This window comes from Ostrinia furnacalis, unplaced genomic scaffold (assembly GCF_004193835.3).
Source record: "Ostrinia furnacalis isolate ACB-3 unplaced genomic scaffold, ASM419383v2 OfSCF1802, whole genome shotgun sequence".
In the NCBI taxonomy this organism is placed as follows: domain Eukaryota; kingdom Metazoa; phylum Arthropoda; class Insecta; order Lepidoptera; family Crambidae; genus Ostrinia; species Ostrinia furnacalis.
Window position 1 is genome coordinate 159329 of NW_021132041.1, and position 12644 is coordinate 171972.

Below are 12644 nucleotides of genomic sequence, written 5' to 3' on the forward strand. Positions count from 1 at the left end.
CGACAACACAAGACTAAATTTTTTGTAACAAAATAAGACTTATTACAATAGCTTAAGATCCTGTAGTGTGTAACTTTACTTGTCTGTACGATGCAAATGTACCCGTTTGTAAAACGAGGTGCAGTTATGTGCACCCATTCCCTTTATGGCTAAGACTTCTGAATTGAGATGGACACTTTCATGCTTTTCTCATTTTCTGCACGTTGTTTTTCCAGTTATTTAGTAACTTGATTACTAACTGATGGGTCCTCTATTCAAAAAAGATTATTTTTTGCTAGTAGAGATAGCGTTTGTTCATTCAAGCCCAATCTATCTCGTAATAAACAAATATACAAGAAAGCAAAGTTACTGTCGTGGTTATAATATTAGTGATCAAGCAGATAATGCAATATAAGTAATCTCCTCATATTAATGAATACGATAGTTTAGATCTGGCATTCCAGCTGAATAGCTATAAAATAAAGCCTTGGAGGAAATTCTGAATATTGCTTGTTAGACACGTGTTGTTATAGAGCGATAAATTGGATAATAAAATAAGCTCACACTAAAATGAATATAAATAAAATATTTCGCCGTGTAATAACATAAAAATGGCAATGAAATGCAAGCATAAGGCTGCAGGTAATGAGTCGACCTGATTCACTGCTGTTTTACAACCTTTATACGAGCTTAGCGAATGCTTACGGCCTAGTAATTTATATTGAGAGTCGTAAAAACTAACAGATATCTAGTTATTATCTGGTTTATTTAGCCCTATGAAATCTTACCGTACCGGACAATGCCTTTTCGGCGGCATGGTTGGCGGTAGATCGGCTATATCTGAAAGACAGATGATGATATCGACAAGAAGACGATGTTCGCTCGATGGACCGACGACGCCAAGACGATAGCTGGCAGTGACTAGATTAAAAGTGATCAATGATCAGCTCTTTGGGGAGAAGGCTAAATCAAGGCCTTTGCAGTTTTAAGATCCACAATCAAAGGTAAAACAACTTGTGATAGCTCTGCAAATAAAATGAAAATATTAATCACATCTAATCTAGACGCGTAGATATGATCGAAAGATCGTCTTCTACAAATTAACCCTTACACACTTAATATAATAAAGTAAAATACATAAAATGAGATAGGTACATCATTCACTTGTCGGTGCACACAATAAAGTAAGAGGGATTTGCTATCAACGGTTCAATTTTAAAATTTTTCATCCACATACAAACCCAACTTTTAGTGCTCTTTCGGACTTGACTTTATTTGTGCACTATTGCATTTTATGGGCAAAGTTCTGGTCAACAGCCGCGAGCAAAGTAAACGACTTTACGGAACAATGGAGGTATTGAATTACTACCTTCAGTATAAAGGCTTTAAAATAGAGAGTAAAATGTGGAGAATAAGTGCATTTAGTACTTTGTGGTACTTATCTTTCAGAGTAAGTATAGGTACCCATTTGGCAGTACTTTGAAGTAAAGACCTTGTAAACAAGTCAATTCTACTCAAGTGAGTTTCAGTTACACAGAACGAATCATCTTAACCCTTTTCTTGGCATTGTGCATTTAAAGATACGTTGACCAAAACAAAAATATAGGGAAAAAACCTAAAACTATTTTTAAATGTTTTTTTTAATATAACGTTAGCCCAAATACTACAGATTGTGTTACACAGTATAGAATCGTTACAGGCTATTCAGATTTAACAGTAATATGCAAAATGTCAGACCGATGACAGGCGTCTACGCACCGGCTAGTAATTTTTATTTTTTTCGGTGTTTTTTTTAAAGAATATTGGTGATTATTTGTAGTAATATGAATAGTAAATAAAGGTTTCTTGATGATAGTGCTGTTTTTTCATCCCAAAACTTGTATAATTATTCTTGTACGATGCGGATTGTCCGAATGTATCTCTAAATGCACACTGTCAGATACGTAATAATTTACTTTCAATTTTGAATGTATCTTTAAAGACACATTGCCAGGTTCTCGTTGACTTCATTTTATGATTTTTTTCATAGATTTTATCGCATAAAAAAGGGATCATGTTATTAGTTAGTAATATTTAAAGCTGTAAATTATATGTCGATGTGAGTTTTCATTCATGTAATAAAGAATGATGTTTTTTGGACAACTTTGTGCTGCAGCAACAAAATCAGGCGCGCAAAATGCTGGTTCTGGTTCCAAAATCTGGAACCAGGTCGAAAGTTAGTGGCGGTGACACTTCAGCTGATGAATTAGAAGCCGCACTTAGTCTCCTGATTCTCTTGGGTGGTTATCTTCCTACTCCAAACAACCCAGATTACCCCCAAAAAGCGAGCAGCCTATCCAGGCTGCTGTATGGTTCTGGTTATAAAGCTGGTGATTGAAGAATTTCAGCCAGTTCGACTGCTGCATAGTTTCCCAGAGAGTTCTAGAGATCCATTTCCGCTATTTTGCGTTTCCAGTGTCAGTTGGGTATCAAATTATCTTCAATCGAAGACGTGAACACAGTTCGGTACCAGTTGGCGTCAATATCCCTCGTATTTTTTTAATGGTCTAGCAGGATTCCTATGTGTCCTATCTGCATTTGCTTCTCCTGGATGGTAAGAGGGGTGTGAGGTTCAGGAGGTACTCCAACGACGCTGATGGAGTGGTTCTCATACATCCAAATGCAGCTATACTTGCAAGGCGTTACAGAAATTGAAGTGGGTTTTTTACTTTGTTTTCAGTTTTTTGTATAGGATACTTATTTTTTATTTCTCAAATAAGGAATAGTTTAAGGTTTTGTAGTAATTTTCATTTAAATAACTAATTTTTACTAACAAATAAACCATGTTTTAATTTACTACAAAGCTGGCAATGTGCACTTAAAGATACATACTATATTTCCAAAACTACATACCTAAGATTTTTTTTCGTATTTTTTACATGATTTTTACTCGTCCTAAATCCAATATTTATAGTGTAAATCACAAATATTAACCAAAACCGTCTTTGCCAAGTATAGGGTTAAATCTATTACGTCTGTTATTTTACTGAGAAAAGAAGAAAATATTGGCTGATTGAAAAAAACAGGCGTAGGTGACAAAAGAAAAAACCATTCACGAAGTTTTGTACAACAGTTGGAATATTCAAAACAGTTTCCATTTAGCTACCTGAAAATAATAAAAATATGTCTACGAACATTAATTGTGGTAGGTAGATACAATTTCATGCGATCACAAAAACAATGCTACAAATTACCTATTGCATGAATGGCCCGAGGCAGTTACAACTTTGCTAATTTGAGCACACGGTAAATGCAATGCGCGTGAAAACTCCGTGTTTTCACGGCGAACACGGCTCGAAAATAACCTTTAATTTGGCAAAGTCCTGGCGAGGCGTCAGTCATTAGCCTAACAAAATATGTCGTTACGGGAGCGATACCGTCCCCCCTCGCTTACTGTAAAGTGTGGAATACACCGTAAGCTAGGTAACGCCGAGCAAAGGTAACTAAGTACGTTGTTGACTCTTAGGTAGGTATAAGAAAATGCAGTAGTAGGCCAGTAGAATTAAACACAAAAATGAATTAAATCGGAAATAATTCCCACTAAAGATTTTAGTGTTTTAATGGCTTCATTAGTTGCCCATAAAGATTCTCCTAGGTTTTCGACTTCGACGGAGTTGTGCTTAAGTGGTGGGGGCCCCTGAAAGGGGCGCTTTTTCGTTTTTCCGGTTATACCGCGTAAAGGACTTACCCTATCGAAAAGTGGTCTTCCTGACGGTTGAAGGGTAAATGCCCTTTGAGGGTACAAGGAAGAGGGGCAGCCACATTAGGTAACACAGAGTCGTTCAGGAGAGCGCCAGGAAGAGGTGCAGCAACCGCAGTTAAGGAACGGCTGGGACGAACAAGGATAAGCGAATCCAACTCGTGAGCCTTGACAGGGATACGCTGGTTAAGGCAATCCTTTACAAGGCTTGGGAGCCTACGGGTGACGAGCTATTGGACGTGGAGAGGGGCATTAATTATACACATATTTTCTACTTTGCCGAACATTTGCACGAGAACGGTTTGTCCAAAACATATGAATTTGGTCTTATTTAATGCAGGATTAAATGCCCTTCAACCGTCAGGAAGACCACTTTTCGATAGGGTAAGTCCTTTACGCGGTATAACCGGAAAACCTAAAAAGCGCCCCTTTCGGGGGCCCCCACCACTTAAGCACAACTCCGTCGAAGTCGAAAACCTAGGAGAGTCTTAATGGGTAACCAATGAAGTCATTAAAGCAATAAAATCTTTTGTAGGAATTATTTCCGATTTAAAATCTAATTCTACTGGACTATAGAGGACAATCAACCCGTGAGAAAACCATACCCGGTCACCCCTAGATATATTAGTTCGCTTAAACTTACCTTCATTGACTTTCTCACAGTGTGTCCTGCGCTTTCCTTTGCATGCGTTGTAAATGGACGCTTTTCCCGTTTCCATTGCCACATCTTTTGTAGAGATAAGGTTTTACATATTACAGTAACTAACTAGAAATAAGGAACAACAATATTGTTAAATTGCATTCCCAAAAATGGCATTGCACCAGTGTCTCGACAAAGTGTTGCCAGGCTGAAACCTGAAGCGATATTTTTTTTATATCTATACCGTACTTTGGAATAAGGCTTACCAACTTACGAATGGTCAGAGAAGTATCCAGATCGTCTGCAACGCCTCGTTCCACAAGTCTACAGGGTAAGGCCATAGACTACTTAATAACTTATTGTAAAGCGTTTAGCAGAAACTATGAATATAATGAGTTTTCTTTTCAATAATCTGAAATTATAATCACTTAATAATGATCTCCCTTAATTGCAAAAGGGATATGTAATGTGCCTCGAAAAATTAGACATAAAAAACATCGCCAAAAGTGTGGAGTGTGAATCGAGGGTCCACAATTTCCAGCGATCAACCCATTGGATACGGTTTCCGGTCTCGATTAAGAGCGTTTACGCCGTTTGGCGCAAAAACAGTACTTTTTCAACTCGTTACAATCATTAACCAGTAATACTACAAATATGTTATAGGCATAAATAGTTAGGCAATTTCGTCGTCTAAATAGTTAATTGAGAAAATATTGCGATTAGTTTAGTATTCAAGAATTATATCAAGATAAGTCCACACAGGTTTTGTAAATTTCCACTTTAGCGTCAGTTTACAAGCTGAAATTTTTATAAAAATACTGTGAAAACGATTTAACAAACATTTATATCCTATAGCATAGATCCTTGGGCAAATAGTTATCTGAGAAAATTTTTAGATTTAAGCATTTTACAATAAGAAATCACAAATTAAAAAAACGTGAAATACCCAAAAATCAAAGTGATTTTTTCGTACTCGTGATTTGTAAAGTAGTTTACCGTAACTATGTAAACCCTAATGTAAATAAATAAATACAAATCAAACGAGCCTCAACTCGATGGAGTCGTTTTATTCCGGAGTTCCTATGGGGTCACTGACTTTCCAGCTCTATCATCAGATCAGCTCCATGTCATCATAATATTGCATTGTCATCCGAATTGCATGTGTATCCGAAATTTTAACTCAATCGGTTGTCGTCAGGAAATGGGTCTAACTAATTCAGCTTGCAAAATTCCACCCGAACAAACATACTTTACACACAACATACATTGTAAGCTAAATAAAATAAAATAAAAAATATTATCCCATACAAAATGTTCATGGATTTGTAATTTTTGTTAAATATAAATACCTTACTATACGGTGCGCTAGTTTAGAACATTTCGGGCGATCACTTGCGCCTGGGTTGAATGACATCGAAATCAAGGTTCATCAATTCAAGTTTAAAATAATAGGCAGTAATGTATGAAGAAAGAGCTTCTATTCTGTACCTACCTATGCCCGTGTATTTTTGATCGGTGTCAAATCGGAGTTTTCGTGCGGGGTGCGCGGGTGTTGTGCGAAGCGTGAAGGTCAAACGCTCAAGGTCATTGAGGACTCTAATCGCCTTAAGCAGCAAAACTTACCTACTCACAGCGTTGAATAGAGCTCTGTGATTGGCTCGTGTGTCACCCTGTGCGTCCACGCGCACTGTGAGACCTCATAGTAATGTTTGTGAATACGGGCGTAAGGCCCGATACGACCAAACTTTTATCCGAGAATAACTCTTGATGTAACTGGCACATTGACAGTTTCACAGGAGTGAGGAGGTGCATTACAGAATTATCTGAATTTTCTCTTTCATACAATGCTAACTCATTTCCATACCCTCATAACTCATATCCACAGCGATTCTTCAAACGTTTACACATTTGTAACGGTCGTTTGTCGATCCTGAAACAAAACGACCTTGCACACTGGTTGAGCAATTACCACTATCTGTCATGTATAGTCCACAATGGCGGACAAATTGCGCCCGTCCGCTGACCGCTTAGGTACAGTTAAAGTCAACGTGATACTATCACTCACTCAGATATCAAATACGGGATATCACGGGACATATCGACATTTATGTATCAAGAATCGGAACCGGAATGTTTAACGAAGACAGTGTGAAAGGATAGAGGCGGGGTTTAAAAATGACAACGCATTGATCAGTGTTTTTGAGTATTATTTGAGAAGAAAACCTTTGACGTGCCAAAATAGTTAAAACTAGAAAATACTCAAGCCGTATCATACGCTAGTTTCCCAACTACCTTTACCTACATTTGACACTTCTTGGGAGTTTGAAGCACGTATCCTCACGCTATTACGTTACCGTACTTACCCACTGTTGAAGCCTCAAGTAGTATTAAGTACTATTAAGTAATCCTCAAGGGAGCAGAGATGGGCAAAACTTTTAGCATCAATTCTGAACTCGAGTAAAAACAACTCATTTCGTCATTCCGAGGGAGCGAGAGGAGCTGTGCTATTTTTTATTTTTATGTGACTACTACGATTATAAAACACTGATATTTGAAAAACATCAATTTTCTAATCAAACTAATCCATCCCACTGCCACATCACGTCTCATATCATCATCATCAATATTTCAGCTACAGGACGTCCACTGCTGAACATAGGCCTCCCCTAATAATTTCCATATTTCTCTATTGGTAGAGGCCTGTATCCAACGCCTGATTTAAGTACACGTCTCATATACGTACACAATAATATGAATTAAATACTGCACATACGAGGGCGGCACTGAAAATTTCGGGAATCAAGGAAGTGAAACAACATTACTATTTAAAAATGTATTTATTGCTTTTTAAAGTATTCTCCGCGAAATTTGACACATTTTTCCATACACGAAACCAATCATTGAAGCAACCATTGCATTCGGAAGTTTGGGTCTCCAAAATGGCCGTTTTGTAGGCTTCCACAGCTTCTTCAGGTGATGAAAATCTCTGACCACGCAATTTATTCTTTATTTTAGGGAAAGTATAGAAATCATTAGGGCTTAGGTCGGGGCTGTACGGCGGATGGACTAATAATTCTATGTTTTCTTGCTCTAAAAACTCTTTTGTTCAGTGCGCGGTGTGAGAACTCGCATTGTCGTGATGGAGGATGATGCGGCGGTTGCAGTTCTCTTTACGGAGTTCAGAAACGACCTGTGGCAAACAAATGCTAGCATACTAATCTGCATTAACCGTTCTTTGTCCCCCAAGAGGAATAGTCGCAACATGGCCGGTTTTGGAGACAAACGTGGCCACCATTTTTTTTGCAACACTCCGTGAACGAACAATTTTTGTTGGCTTTAATTCATTTTCGAACACCCAAACTCGTGACTGGTTTTTTGTTTCGGGTTCGTACGCGTATATCCATGATTCGTCACCTGATACGATGTTGTATACAGCATTTGAGGATCCTGCATGTAATCTCCCGAGAGTTCTGACGCACCAAGTAACGCGAGCCGCTTTTTGCTCTTCACAGAGCGAATGCGGTATCCATCGGGAAAACAACTTTTTTACACCTAATTGTTCATGCAAGATTATTTGTATTTGACTCATGCCAATGTCTAAAGTTGCCTGAATTTCGCGGTATATCACATGTCGATCTTCTTCAATCAGCTTACGCACAGCATCAACGTTTTCTTAGGTGACTGCAGTTTTTGGACGACCTTGACGGGGATCATCACTGAGCTTGACACGTCCACGTTGAAATTCAGGAAACCAGCGATAAATTGTGGTTTTGGATGGGGCTTCATTACCAAATGCAGAAATCATCCGGTCAACACACTGTTTTTGTGTTAAACCACTTCAAAAGTCATAATAAATCATCGCTCTTGAATTTTCTCGAGTCAATTCCATTTTCTCAACGACTAAACAAGTTTGACAAGATCTTGTGATACGACCGAGAATCTTTTTTAAAATAAATAAATGGTATACGATTTTTAAAACCCTGGAGTTTGAAATTAAATAGATTTTAATATGACTGGAACAGTGGAAATATTACATTCCCGATACTTTTAGTGCAGCCCTCGTAGTCAGAAATTACCGAAAAATAGGCTGGATACTTTTTCCGCGCGACACTGGCCACCAAGAAAAACTTAACTCCTTTTTCGTCGACGAATACAACGATACTCATTTGTTTTTCTCACGCCTCGACCGTCGATTTTTCATATCGCACGACTTAAATTGTAATTTAATTTAAATAATTATGTTCACGTTTTTACGTTGGTTTTAATAAATCTAGTATTTATGTCTACGAAAGTACGAAGCATACTTTCTCACAAGATTTAGGCAGGTCCATCGAGCTGAGAATTAGGTAAGAAAAGTTGTGTGTTACTAAAATAACTGAAGTTGTAGTTAGGTATAATTTGTAGTTTGTAGCTAGATAATTAGTGTGCTATTATTTACTTTTTTGTAACAATAATTTGGTTCTTCCTCATTAAATGCAGGAAGCGTGGTCACCTCACCTTTTCATTGTTTGATGTGAATTTCAATTCACTAAAAGCCACTTTAGTAACGGGGTTCTGACTGCTGATGTTCGGTTTCTAGGTCGCGCATCAAAAGGTTTTATTCTTTCATTTTAATGAGTTCACATGTTTGGAGCTTTTTGATTGAAGGTCTGACGAGTAATTGATTAATGATTTATGATAGACGTTTTTCTGTTTCAAACCAACATTGTTCTATGTATTTTCTCTTGTATTGTAGGCTCATTTATTTTTATTCCTAATACCCGAAGAACATATTTTCTCCTTTAAAAATAATAAAGGCTGCACATATGGTCTCTTTCTGTCTTGAAGATTATAGTGAGTTCCGTTCCCTAAATAAGTAAACGGCTTCATTGCATTTCTTCTCTAACAAATATCTTTTTCTTCTTTACAGAGCAGCGCACCAATGTGGGAGGAGTTCATATCGAAGGCGACGAAGCTGCACTCGGCGTTGAAGTAAGTTAATATATATTTATTCATCATCATCATCTCAGCCATAGGACGTCCACTGCTGAACATAGGCCTCCCCCAATGCTTTCCATGTTGCCCGGTTGGTAGCGGAATGCGTCCAGCACCTTCCTGCTACCTTTACGATGTGTACAGTATTGTGGAAAATAATCAACAATCTTAATATTGAGTATTAACTTCAAAAACCAGTTATAACTGGTCCACTTAAAAAAATGGAAGCCAATATTGTCCATCGACAACAATGTCAGGTCAACGAGTCCCGAATTCGCGATCGTTCGGCGACCAGCGCCAATTTGATGCTATTGACTCGACGATCGTACAGTCAAGTGCAGTGAAAACGTACACAGCAATTTTCGTCCTCTGGTTTGGATTGGCAAAAGCCTTTGAAAACTTTTTTTGTTTGGATTGACAGTGGTCTAAAATTTTAAAAAATACCTTCCTAACTATTGAATCCGAGTTTTAACATCCTGTCTTAGACAAAATAATTGAGGCTCATATTATCCTACTCCTACTAATATTATAAATGCGAAAGTTTGTGTGGATGTCTGGATGTTTGTTACTCTTTCACGCAAAAACTACTGAACGGATTTTGATGAAACTTACAGTATTATTTTTTATAACCCAGAATAACATATATTCTATAATTTATGACGATCTGTGACAAACTAAATTTCACGCGGGTGAAGCTGCGGGCAAAAGCTAGTACATCATACATCTATCATCTTTTTTTCGTCACTTCTGTTGTTGCCGAGTGTTCGGATAAACTCTTTTTGTCGAGTAATGCCCAGTAATTAGCTTGTTAGAGCATGATTTGAATAATGGGCGCTGGATTACATCACTTACAAAAAAGAGAGCTGTAAAAATACTTCAAAAAATCTCACTTACATAGTTACCGAGATGCAAAAGAAAGATAAAAACTGTTTTTGCTCGTGAGTGTACTAACCCTTTCAGCACGAGAGAAAAATTTGACGATTTCTAAAAAATCGCGTTAGTTTCTGGGGTCTTCAGAATCTTAGTAAATAGAGAAAAATAGCGAAAAAATGTAGGGGGTGACTTTAACCCCCCTAAACCCCCCCGCACGATCGTATCAATCCGTCATGAACCTACGAATAGCTATTTCATTACAATTACAATTTAAAATAATTAAAAAAAGACATTTTAGATATAAGGAGCTTTATTATTCTTCATAAAGACATGATATCGTAATTAGATACTAATTTCTGCAAAAAAATTCAAAAATAGCTCATGGTCCTAACCTAGAACTCTGTCAAAACCTGAATTTTGGGGGTAGTAGCATCATAAAATTGAACATGAGCTTTCGTTTTTAGTAATAACTTATTTTTTTTTAATCCCAGATGTCAGGGTATTATTCAATAACACATGGGGTTAGATATTTTCATAAAAGGGATCATTTTGGTTCATCTATTGGTACTAGAATCCTGGTATCCTCTCGATATTTTCACTGGTGGCTGTATTTTCTACAGCGGATTTGTACTATTTGGTGGTAATGTGTCTCGGAGACATTCTTGAGTTTATTCTAGAGTAAATCTGATGTTCAGGTCTTTAAAAGATTCGAAAGGTTTCCATTACTTACATTACCAAAAATTTAAACATCGTCCCGACATGCACGCTCATGCTGTAGAACTTTAGGAGTACCTGGTACTCGGATTCATCTAACTTTTTATAAAATTAAAGCGAATTATATTTTTTAAGGATATAATTTAAATTAATACGCACAAAATTCATTGAAATCCACAAAAGAGGTAATTTAAATAAATTAATACTTTTCACGCCTCCCGTAGTCAGGTACACGTCCATCTTTGTCACTCAACACTGCACCGACTGAACGCCATTGAAAGTTTTTGTATGAAAAATAGCAAATATATCGAACCGTACGATCGATCGGAAGAGTCTTGGCGCGGTAAAATTGATTTACCAATTCACTAGATTTTTTCAAAGTCGAACGCACTTTCGTATTATTCTGTGCTGAAAGGGCTAAAATCGTATGGCTTGATAGCAGTTCATTATGATGTCTCTCCAACAATTTCAGGCACACTATTAATTTAACTTATGACAATAAATAATTGTTATTGTAAACCAGTATCAATCTGCTTGATTAAAATCGGTCACCTCTGTTTTCGTGGTTCATTATGAGAAGTAGTGCTATGATATCACTGATCACCATCTTGTTTACTCGTATACTGCTACATATAATACTTAAATCTTTTGATTGTGTCGTGGTAAACCAATTTCCAAGTATCGTATGTCTAATACAAAGGGACGACAGCACATCAGACTAAATAATCCATATTACAACTACATAAAATACTGTACTAAAATCTCACAATGCTTAACTTGACTTGCCGTCGTCTGCACATAGTAAATAGAAAATCTTCTAGTGACTTGGCCCACTTTTAGCTTGGCCTACAGGCCAAGTCGTCAGATTTAATTTTCAAATATATTTTCTTCCAGTAACTGGGCTTACTGGGCCCACCTTCAATGTTTTATTAATAAATTAAACACCAATTCAACAAAAATATACTCTATAATCGTATTGGGCCCAGTTGCTGGAAGAAAAAATATTTAAAAATCAGGGTTCGAGGATATATATCAAGGGATATATATCAAGATATATATCGGATATATATCCGATATATATCTAGCCGGTTTTGATGATATATATCAACTTTTAAAATTTGTTACTGTATTTGTACTTTTTGACATAAGATTTTTATTTTTTTAGTTGATTTTGCCGTAAATAACAGAATATTTTATGTTTTTGCTTTATTTGTCTGATTTTAAGTTTAAAAACATTAAAAATATGTTTATGTAACACATATGCAATAGTATTCATGAATAATACAATAAAATAATACTATGGCTTTCATACAAAATTGATATATATCAAAGTTGATATATATCGGATATATATCATAAATATCCGATATTTTGATATTTATAATAAATATCGGATATTTTCGAACCCTGTTAAAAATGCAATCCAGTGACTTGGCCCGTGGATCAAGCTGAAAGTGGGCCATGTCACTGGAAGACTAAAAGGATAGTGACAAAAAATACATACAGCCGAACATATAACCTCCTCCTTTTATGAAGTTGGTTAAAAAGGAAACGATATGACGTAAGCTTCAATATTTCAGATCGGCGCTGAGCGCGATAGCATCGTTCCTGGACGCCTTCCAGAAGATTGCAGACGCGGCGACCAACGCTAGAGGTGAGTTTTTGCTGTTCTATTCCGTTCAGGCGCTTCGTCGAACTTTTTGAACTCGTATTTGCTTGCAGCGT

At 36.9% G+C, this 12644-nt stretch overlaps 1 protein-coding gene across 1 annotated transcript in view; it reads left to right on the plus strand.

The window, feature by feature from the left end:
- mim (missing-in-metastasis) overlaps positions 1-12624 on the plus strand; it is a 120031-nt gene extending 107407 nt beyond the window's left edge. The window contains exons 2-3 of the mRNA XM_028305815.1: positions 9268-9329; positions 12500-12624. Coding sequence (XP_028161616.1) covers positions 9268-9329; positions 12500-12623 — 186 coding nt within the window. The 3' untranslated portion in view covers position 12624. The remainder of the gene's footprint in view (positions 1-9267; positions 9330-12499) is intronic.
- Positions 12625-12644: the final 20 nt, after the last annotated feature.